The 10,881-nt window shown below is 32.3% G+C and overlaps 1 protein-coding gene across 1 annotated transcript; it reads left to right on the top strand.

The window, feature by feature from the left end:
* Positions 1-1,806: 1,806 nt before the first annotated feature.
* LOC133202727 (uncharacterized) lies at positions 1,807-4,211 on the top strand. Its single transcript, XM_061338599.1, has 4 exons — positions 1,807-1,824; positions 2,131-2,218; positions 2,825-2,977; positions 3,710-4,211. Exons 1-4 carry the CDS (start codon positions 1,810-1,812, stop codon positions 3,976-3,978), a joined length of 525 nt encoding a protein of 174 aa, XP_061194583.1. The 5' UTR covers positions 1,807-1,809; the 3' UTR covers positions 3,979-4,211.
* Positions 4,212-10,881: the final 6,670 nt, after the last annotated feature.

Raw genomic sequence — 10,881 nt, 5'->3', positions numbered from 1 at the left:
TTAGCCGACACCGTACTCTGTTTCTTATGCTATTTTACGTCTGCTTATCGAAAATGAAAGTAGACTTATAATTAATTTTCAATTTCCTCTGAAACATTAACTCTTTTTTTCTTAATATTTGGTTCCTAGCTTTATCTGATACAGTCACATATTCAGATTTCTCATCATTCGTTGTGTTTATGGTTATTTGTTTGTCTTTAAGAAGTTTTACCTTGGAAAAATTTTGTATACATGTGTTCCTTGTTTATCTTTCTCGTCTCAAGATCTTGTATGCACCCCATTAACTGTTAATGGGCACAAAAACTTCCCAAGTACCTACTACTCAGGAAGATAAATGTATTCCTTTGAAGCTCCTCTTATACAATAAAAAATATGAAAAAAAAAACCAAAACCATTTCAATTAGTGATTGTTCTATAAGCATTTGTAGACTGTAGTAAGCACTCCCCATATAAGACCCGAGAATAAGTTACGCCTATTAGTAAAAAGAAATATGTTCATAAGCAGAATTACAAACAATTATTTTTTTTTCATTAGTCCATATTTACAAAGTTTGTTGTACAATTTGTAGATTTTTAGGAACTATTGAAATCCTAAATAAATCTGGGTAAAGTGATCCTTAATTAAGTGTCGCTCTGCTCTGATTCAAGTATTCAAAATTTAAGGTAATGAAGTATTTCGACCCCCCCCCCCCAAATAAAAATCGAATCATGCTTATATGTTCTATAGATATTAAATTCTTGGTGAGACAAGCTTTTTGAAAAATTATTATTGGTGTCAGTTATAAAACGATGTCCTAGACATGTGTTTTTGTCGTTCCATCTTTTCTATCTCTTCCTGTATGAACAGGGGTCATGCTCCACTCAATTTAGTACAGCACTGAACAAATTAAATATGAAAAAATCAAATATTTTCAAGTATTTCTACCAAAAAATGAATAAATAAATCAATAAAAAATAAAACACACTTTTATTCATAGTAAAAAATAAATTTGGAACTTTATACACATTAGCATACAGAAATTGCAAAATAAACAGACACAACAGTATTTTAATTTTCGGCGAATTTGTTAATCAAAATAAATTGCTTAGAGTATGGATAAAATATAGAGGTAAAAGGTAGAAATGTAAATAAATTTATCATCAAAATGAAGGAGACAAATGAAATTTTTATCCAACGTTTCTGTGATTTCTGACAATGTTACTTCTCTTTAATTTATCTGTAGTAACGGTTGAATAAAGTATTGAACATTTTTCGTGTTTGGTTATTTTATAATAATATTGTTGACATTTAAGCAAGATTTAGCACAAATAAGGAAATTTTATAAGAATGTATACATGTATACATTCATCAAAAAAATTTTCCCGTTTATTCATCCATTTCGTTTAGTTTAACACAACTTATGATTGAATATATAATGAAAACATGTACTAATATGGTCAAAGAATATGCTGTTGTCATATGAAAACAAATGTAGTATAAATACTTACAGAGAAGAGGCAACTTTTATTTTTTCAAGTATTCTGTTACTTCCTTGTGACTAAAAGTAGATACTTAACTACTTATTTTTGTTTACTTGTTTGTTTTACGAGCCTTTCATAATTTTTATAATTCGCCAAGCATTAATCACCGGTTGCTAAGAAACTAGACATGAACTAATGCAGTTGCATTTTCAAAGGGCATGTAAAGCAACCCAGAATGATTCACAAAATTTATGTCAAATTTAAGCACTTGGAACAATTCCAATTTCTAAAGTATATTTTTTATCTATATAAATAATTCTCAACAAACTCAACTTTCAGACAACCAAGATGCATTTCTTTACTGTAAGTTCTCTGAATAAAATTTTACATGCATTATTATTTTGATTTTTTTTTTTTGAAATATTTTATCAGAATGTATCAGGACTTAGAGCGGCGTATACTATTCAGAACCATGTTGTATTCTATTATTTTAAACTTGTGTCCTAAAATTTTATTTTCTTCGTAATGTTTTGATAATAATAATTATTTAGAAAAGTACTTTATACTGTACAACGCCATTGAATACGTTTGTGTAAAAATAGGCGTTTAACCAAATAAATCAGTTTCAGTTTTTCAGTTTCTTTAAAATATAATCAACTATATTACCAGGTTTTCATCCTCATGTGTGTCTTATTTGTTGATGTTTCATGCATTGGTTGGCTAATGAAAGGAGACGATAGAGGATGTCCAAGACGAGGTTAGTGTCCAATTTAATAAGCATAATAAACTTTTATCAATTAGCACATTATATAGCATTTATCAAGACAGGCTTGTAAAATTCGAAGATTTTAAGAGATGTGAGTTCTTAAAGAACTGAAGATAAGTTCAATTCGCCTCCAGAAATTGCTGCTTGGAATTCCTTTCATGAACTGCCATAAGTCGTTGCGCAATTAGAATACCAGCATCATTACCATTTGATAAACCTTGCAATTGAAACTGTCCATCTGACACTGTCTGGAACTCTTCAGAATGGATCGCCTCAGGCTCGAGAGCTTAACACTAAACTGTTTAAGTTTTTGTATTTCGCTCTCTTACATGTATGAATTGAATAAGTCAAGAAATCTTCATCATTAAAGAAAAAAAAATACGAGCAGGGTTTTGGAGCACATTTTTTGAACAACCTAAAAAAAATCACTGAAGAGATTCACTTAGATTTATTCACCAAGAATAATTTCAAAGCTAGTAATCGCAAGCTGCACAACAAATCAACACGAACATGCCTCGAATGAATGTTAGATTTAAGATTATTTCAGCAAAGTGTACACTTTGTGTTCACACTAAAACGCATTTTTATTTCAAACAGCCGGAGCTCAACCGTTTTACTTTGGAACGACGCACCTCGAGTGCATCATAAGACATGGCAAAAAGGGGCGCAAACGTAGCGCACCTTGGAGAGGACCATGGACTCTGTGGCATCGTTACATTGAATACAGAGGATATTTTTATGATTTGAAAAGTAAGTGAAGCTGTATCATGCTCGACGTGTATTTAAAATAAAAACATATACATGTCTTTTTGAAGGAAACTAATTCGTGTTTAATATGTCAACCATAATTATTCTATTCTCTCTGTCAAACATCTGTTAAGTTAAATTTTCACAATTTCACAACTAAAATTAGTTGTACTGTATAGCAATCAAGCAATGATATACAGGCAAATTTTGTGACAACTACATAAATACAGAGGAAAGAAAAATAAAATAGAATTATTAGACGAACAAACTAACGACAACAATAACCCAAATCTTCCTATAAGTTTTCGGTTGGGAAAAATAACATAGAATTTTTTAAACATATTCATAGATTAATATGCTCACTTCGATAAATGTTAACTATAAATAAGACAAGTCTCGCACCAATTTTTTTTTAGTTGGGACTTAAAGTTACTTGGGAATGGACCTCCTCAAAAACTTTACCCTGTTCATTCATTCGAAAAATGTAGGTCAGATCCAGCATTCGAAGCAAGTCTTTTAGTGTTCATCAATAAATGCATCGTCCCTGCAAGTTTGGTTCAAGTAGGGCTTATTATAGTTACTTGGGAATGGACCTGCTCCTAAAACTTTAACAGGGATGCCAACGCCAACTCCGGGGTATAGAGTAAGCTCATTTCAACTTCGTCGAGGTTAGCTAAAAAATAAAGCAAGGCATGTTTAATTTTAAAATCGGATTTCTTTTTTTTTTTCAATTAGCCAACTCCAAAGTATCCATCGCTAGAAGTCGATTAAATGGACATGTGTGTCCTGGGGCTAGGGAAACTTACCCTGCTGGGTACAGCGAACTAAGTCCCGGGTGTCTTGAAGGTTGCGCCAAAAATTACAGATGTCGGTATGGTCGCTACGACTTCCTTTTTAACAACTGTCACAACTTCGCTAACCGGCTGTCTGAAGTTTTGTGTAGAAGAGGTACAACATGTCCTGGCTGGTGTATGGGAGGTTGTAACGATTTGGAATATAATTAACAATTGAATTAAACGAAGACAAGTTTAATTTATAAACTTTTTTGATTACTTGAGACATGTACATTAGCAATGCTGAAAATGAATTTGAGTTTACTTGACCGCTTCACACATATAATATTTTACCTATTCTATTTTATGTACATGTACATTTATTGTGGTTAAAATTGTGAAAAAGCAGAGTAAGAAACATAGATGACAAAATAAAATAAATTTTCTATTTCATCACTCATAAAGCTATGTATTTTCATTCCTTTTTTCTTTTCTTCAGAAATATTGTTACATTCATGAAGTTGTATCGTTGCAAATTCACTTGGCAGATTATGATTCCAATTCAAAACATTCCAAATAATTTTATCCCTTAATTTAATTTTTTAATGATTTATACCACTTAAGCTTACGAGAAGATGGCCACGTCAGTGGGGGAAGGATTACCTTTTTTTTATTTGAGGGGATGGGGTATCTAACTTACAAATTTGATAGATCATATATAAATTTTAGTTGATCGATTATTTGTTTGATTGATTGTATATTGTTTAAACGGCCCATTCGAGAATATTATTTTTGCTCATTGCTCATATAGATTTCATCTGTTTTGGTTGAAGTAGTACAAATTTTGACTTGGCATGGCACTTCTCACGAATCTGCACACAATTGTAACTCGATGGATAAAGCAAATATAAAATAACGCAATCTCAGTCTCAAAAAAGCAAACACCAGAGAGAAACAGTGTGTGTTTTGCAAAGAAGTTCAAAGTGCTTATGTTTTATGTTGAAATATGACAAAGTATCATTATCTTACACAGTCAACAAAACAATACAACGTTTTCAGGTCACCAAAGTCACTCAGGTGACCTATACCTATCTGTTTTTCCGTCGTCCCTCATCAGTTGTGCGTCGGTCGTAAACTTTTTCAGTTTCTTCTCTTGAACCGCTGAACAAATTTCAACCAATTTTGGCATATAACATCATTGGTTGAAGGAATACAAAAATCATGGTCCTCCCCCCCCCTCCCCCGGGGTCTGTGGGGAGAAATTAAAACAATCAAAATGAGTACAATCTTAAAATAAAATCTTTTTCTTTACTCCTGGACATCAAGCAGTCAAACTGTTGGTATAATTGTAATAAGCATATAGCCCTCTATCAAAACTGTGAAATTCATGGCCGCAGGGTCAGATGTTCTGGATGAAGGATAAGGTTATAATGATCGTTTAGTGAAATTGCTTAAATTATTTAAAAATCTTCTTCTCTCCCCTGTTAAGTTAGTAGATAAGCTAGGTGCATGGTTATGATGAGCAAGGGTGCTTTTTCTAAAATTGTGAAATTTGTGGCCCAAGCGTCAGGGGTTTTGTCGTTGTGGGGAGGGGGTCGGTTGATTATATAGTGAAAATACATCATTTTTTGGAAAATCATCTTCTCTGATCCTGCGTATTAAGAAAACAAGCTAAATGTATTGTTTTGATGAGCAAGGGTGCTTTTACAAAATTTTGAATTTCATGGCCCTTTGATCAGGGGTTCTGGTGTTAGGGCGGGGGTCTATTATATATTGATTTAAAAGTGAAAATGAATTGATTCTTGAAAATCTTCTCTGCTCCCGTGTATTAAGCAGATAAACTAAGTGCATGATTATAATGATCAACAGCGTCTCTTCCAAAATTGTGAAATTTGTTGCCCCAGAGTCAGGGGTTCTGGTGTTCGAGGGGGGGGGGGGCTCGGATGATTATATAGAGAAAATGCATCATTTCTTTGAAAATCTTCTTCTCTGCGTATTAAGCAAACAAACTAAAAGTAAAGTTATGATGAGCAATGATGCGTCTTTCAAAATTGTGAATTTCATGGCCCCTGGATCAGGGGTTTTGGTGTTAGGTGGGGCTCTATTTTTCTATTGATTTAAAGTGAAAATGAATTCATTCTTTGAAAATCTTCTCTTCTTCTGTGTATTTAGCAGATAAGCAGATAAATTAGGTCTAAGTTATGCTGAACAAGGGTGCTTCTTCCAAAATTATGAATCTTTTTGCCCCGGCGTCAGGGTTCATAGTGTTGGGGGGCTCTATGGATTATATATTAGTCAGAGTGCTTTATTTGTTTGAAAATCTTCTATGGCCCTGTGTATCAAGCAAACAAAGTAAGTGCATAGCTTTGATGAGCAGGAGTGCCTCTTCCAAAATTGTGAATTACATGACCCCTGGGTCTGGGGTTCTGTTTTAGCGCACATCTATACTGATTATACAATGCCATTTTTTTTTTGAAAATCTTCTTCTCTGATCTTACATAATAAGTAAATGTATGGTTATGATGAGCAAGGTTGCCTATTCCAAAATTGTGAATCTCATGGCCTCTGGGTCAGGGGTTTTGGTGTTAGGGCAGGACTCTTTAGATCAGATATTGAAAATGCATAAATTCTTTAAATATAATCTTCTGTGGCTGAGTATTTAGCAGACAAACTAATTGCATGGTTATAATGAGCAAGGGTGCCTCTTCCAAAATTGTGAATTTCTCGGCCTCTGGGTCTAGTACCTTTGGTGCTTAAGCGGGGCTCCATTTATTTGTAGCTACGGAGAGAAGATATATCCTTTGCTGTTCCCCTATGACAATTAATCGGTGTGAAAATGTAATTGAAAGGCCATTGAGAGAATTTTAAGGATATAATAATTATTATACAAAAAGTAATTTTCTAGGTTTTAATGGTCAGGTAGTGTTGTAATTATTCGATAAATAAAGAGACAAAAATTCCTTATCTTTGTACTAGACTAACTATTTTGTTCATCAATGATCCACCTATTTCTTTTGCTTTTCGTGCAACATAGCTTCATCTGTTACTTCATTTTGTTTTATTATACCCTCGCAAACGAATGGTGGAGGGGGGAAGGTTATATAAAAACCACCTAGTCCGTCTGTCAATGCAATCTTATCTGGGCTATGACTTTGTAATGGGGAATCATTGGAAGCTCATACTTGGTACAGATATTGTTTATGACCCCAGATATAAACTGACCTCGAAATAAGGTCATTTTGGCAAGTTCAAGGTCACTGAAAGAAAAAGTATAGAATTCTTGTCCAGGACTTAACTTTGTTATAAAGAATCATTGGAAGCTTATACTTAGTACAGTCATTCCAGCTAGTTCATGTCGCTGGCAGAAAAAGCATAAAATTCTTTTTAGACAAAAACTTAAGTATTTATGACAGTCTATAATTCTCTAATGGAGAACCATTGGATGTTCACAATTCACCTAAAGATTACTTATGAGTGGAAGGCGTGTCATTTCTAACCAAAGTCTTTTTGGCAAGTTCAGGGTCACATTTACAAAATTTGAATAGGCACTTTCTAAAAAGTGCAGCCGGAGTTATTATTTTGTGAGAATGATTATACAATATATATACATTATCCTTGAACCAAGCACTTAATCCCCTTCTAACAATGTAGGTATAGCAGTTGCGGTTGTGTGAGATCCCTTTGACAAGTCTTCTTTTACAATGCTTTCATGCGTGATACTATAAGCATTTAATTTCCTGGTCTTCCGCCATACACAGAAATGCATGAGTAGGCCCACCAAAAAACATTCCTTGGTCCGTATTCTTTATAAATTACAACTTACAGTCACTTAGTTTTCAAATTTTCTATTTACAAATAACTTTTGGTATGTCAACTTGAACAAGGCATCGTCATCAAATTATGCTGACACAGATCGACTCTCACGGATTTTATTTTAAATGGAGAAGCGACATAAAAGTATTTACAAAAATTGCACAAAAATTAAGAAACCAGAATTATTTTTTGGAGGAAATTCTTTTAATTCCCTTTCCATTATCTTGAATGAAGTAACCACGATTTGATATCTTAAAAGGAAGAACTGCCCAAAAAGGATTTACTCTTATTATTAGACCTCATGCTATTTGTGCTTTCTAGATTTTCAGAAAATGAAATTTTCATAGTTTTTGTAGATTGAAAGCACGGCTTATTTTGTACATTTAGATATGTAAAGATCTGTATTCTTATTTGCATATGCCTCAAGACCTTTCATCAATCTAGTTTGCTGCTAATAGTCACTAGAATCTCCCCTAGTACCTTTTTAATAATTTCCTTTGAAACACATGATAAACAATTAAAAAAAATATGAAAAAAAAATCTAAGTCAGTATAAGGAGTTTGTGTTATTTAGTACTAAATACTTCACATCAACAATGCAAAGATCTAAGACCCAAGAGAAATTAATTCACGCCTACTTTCAGCAAACAAGATGCATAAGTATGTCATTATGAAAAAAAATGTCACTAGGTCAATGGGCAGAATTCTTTTGTTTGGAAATGTCCATATTCACTAAGTCGTGCTCCAGATTTGTACAGGATGTTTCATAATACGCGTATCTGTCCCCATTACAAACTGGCATAGAAATGCAACAGTATTTTATATAATAGCTTTTAATGAATTAAAAACTAATAATAATAATAAATAAATTCAAATTTTTTCAGGTATATATATCGTAATTTTATTTCACAATGCTATTGTTTAAGCATGCTTCAAAGAAAAAAGTTTGTTCTTTCATAATACGTTGTAAATGACGTTCTCTTTGTTATGTAAAGAGTTCAACGCGATGTCTAAAGTTCAGACCTTTCCTTTCTAGCTGTGTTCTCAGATTAAGTTTTACAAGACACCAAATCAATGATTACTTTCTCTGATTTTGATATTTTTTGCATCATCCTGATAACAGTTAGTTGGTGAACAACATTCAAAGTACAGTTGCATTACTTCAACACTTTTTTTTCAGACAGAAATATCGAAATTGCAGTGTTTTTATGACGTCATTCATAATATCAAAAGGTTGAAAAACTGCCTTTTTCGTAAAACATATTTTGTATGTGTACATCAATTTCCTGTCCACAATTATTAAAGGGAATGTTAATTTATCCCTATTTATTTAATCATATTGTCTATGTCATCTATTAATCCATCATATGGAATGTCCAAGCTAAATTAATATTTTTATTTACATTTTGATGAATTTCTTTAGGTTTCCTCTGAGTTTGTCCGTCCGTCCGTCTGTCTGTCTGTCTGTATGTATGTATGTCCGTCTGTCTGTCTGTCCCACATGGTTTTCCGCACTTTTTTTCTAAACGCTTGCAGATGTTGAGCTGATTTTTGGTATGTGAGTGAATCTTGATGAGTTACAGATCAAGTTTGCATTTCGTTCATCTTCAGTGATTTTTGACAAAATTACGGCCTTTTCAATTTTTCAGGGTTTTCCGCAATTTTTTTTCTAAACGCTTGCAGATATTGAGCTGATTTTTGGTATGTGACTTTACCTTGATGAGTTATAGATCCAGTTTGCATTTCCTTTTGCTTCATTGATTTTTGACGGAATTATGGCATTTTCAATTTTTAACGGGAACCAGATTACCCTTGCCGGTAGGGGACAAGTATTGCTAATGCAATACTCTCAGAATGCTTGTTTTTTCTACATATCTAAATAAAGTTAAGAAATTGTCCGACCGCTGTCTCATCCACCCTCCACTCCTAACTGAAACGGGATCAAATCGAAATGTACAGGCCTACGTTTGATACCAAACTGGTAAATCTGATTTTCAACAAAAGCAGCTAGTGCGATTTTTTGTAAAGTATTTTTTATATCTACACACATAGTCTATTAATTAAAAATCAAAAGAAAATATGAAGTCAATATACGCCTTTTGATGCTACAGTAAATTAATATGACTTTTTGCACCGTAATTGCAATCTTGCACATAAGTAATTTTTAGAATTCTTTTTTTTTTTTTTCATTTAAAAAAGAAATAATAATTTTATCCGACTAAGTTATTGCACTTAATACAATTTCACATATATTCTATGTAACAGAAATACACTGAGACCAAGTAAAAGTTTCAAATTCCTCGCTATAATCAATTATGTGGCTTTTCTACAATCCTAAAATGCCACTTTTGGCATTAAAAATTTAAGAATTACCAAGACAAATATATAAAAGTCTTTAGGTTCATTACATTTACGGCAGACTGATTAAAGATATCTTACATATTCAGAATATAAAATGAATAGTGGGGGTCCATGATGAAACTTTTTAGATACTAGGTGTACTTAAATAAATAATAGTTAATTCAGGCTTAAATTGGGGGTGGGGGGTGGGGGGTATAATATCAAAAAAGAGTGAAGTGTAGTTGTAAAAATTATAGATATCTTTTTGTATGTCATCTTTCAAGCTGTATGATTTCATCATTATTTCTAACAGATTATTAAGAGAGAATCAGTAACTCGCTAATTTAAAGTCAGAAAAAAATATGTTTCTTTTAATTGTCAGCTATTTTGTATCTATAAACATATATTAAGTTTTAATCATTCATTAATGAACTAAAATTATTACATTTTATTTTATTTGCTCATGTTGTCACTTTCAATAATATTTAAGCTTTTCAATAAATATGGAACTAACTTAGTCAAAAAATATGTTGTTCAACGTATAACATGAAATGAAGTTTTTACTCAGAGTGAAGATATATCTTTCAAGGATCGTCTTACTTTTTGATCACCTTAAAGTAGATACTTAACCACTTTTTTATGACCTATATAATTTAAGATGTACTGAGATGAGAAGAGTTTGCATCTTTTACTAGATAGACAAAATAGAAAAAACATGTGTAAATGTGTATCATTGACGCACTCATTACATTTTTTTTTATATTTCAAAACTATTTAGACTGAATATAATTTTATGAAATATGATTAACAAAGAAATAATTAAAAAAAAAAAAAAAGAAAGAAGATGAAATCCAAATTTAATTCTTCGCAAAGAATTCCACATACACGCGATAATATTTTGTGCATATAGATTCTTCGGGTTTCTTTACAGCATAAAGAATATTAACGATAACATGTTATGACATGTTAATCAACCCTGACA

Source organism: Saccostrea echinata, unplaced genomic scaffold (genome assembly GCF_033153115.1).
Source record: "Saccostrea echinata isolate AGI-Se365-2 ecotype Australia unplaced genomic scaffold, CSIRO_AGI_Sech_v1 ptg000047l, whole genome shotgun sequence".
Lineage (NCBI taxonomy): Eukaryota > Metazoa > Mollusca > Bivalvia > Ostreida > Ostreidae > Saccostrea > Saccostrea echinata.
The sequence above is the reverse complement of the archived record's forward strand: the minus strand, read 5'-3'. Positions and strand labels throughout refer to the sequence as shown.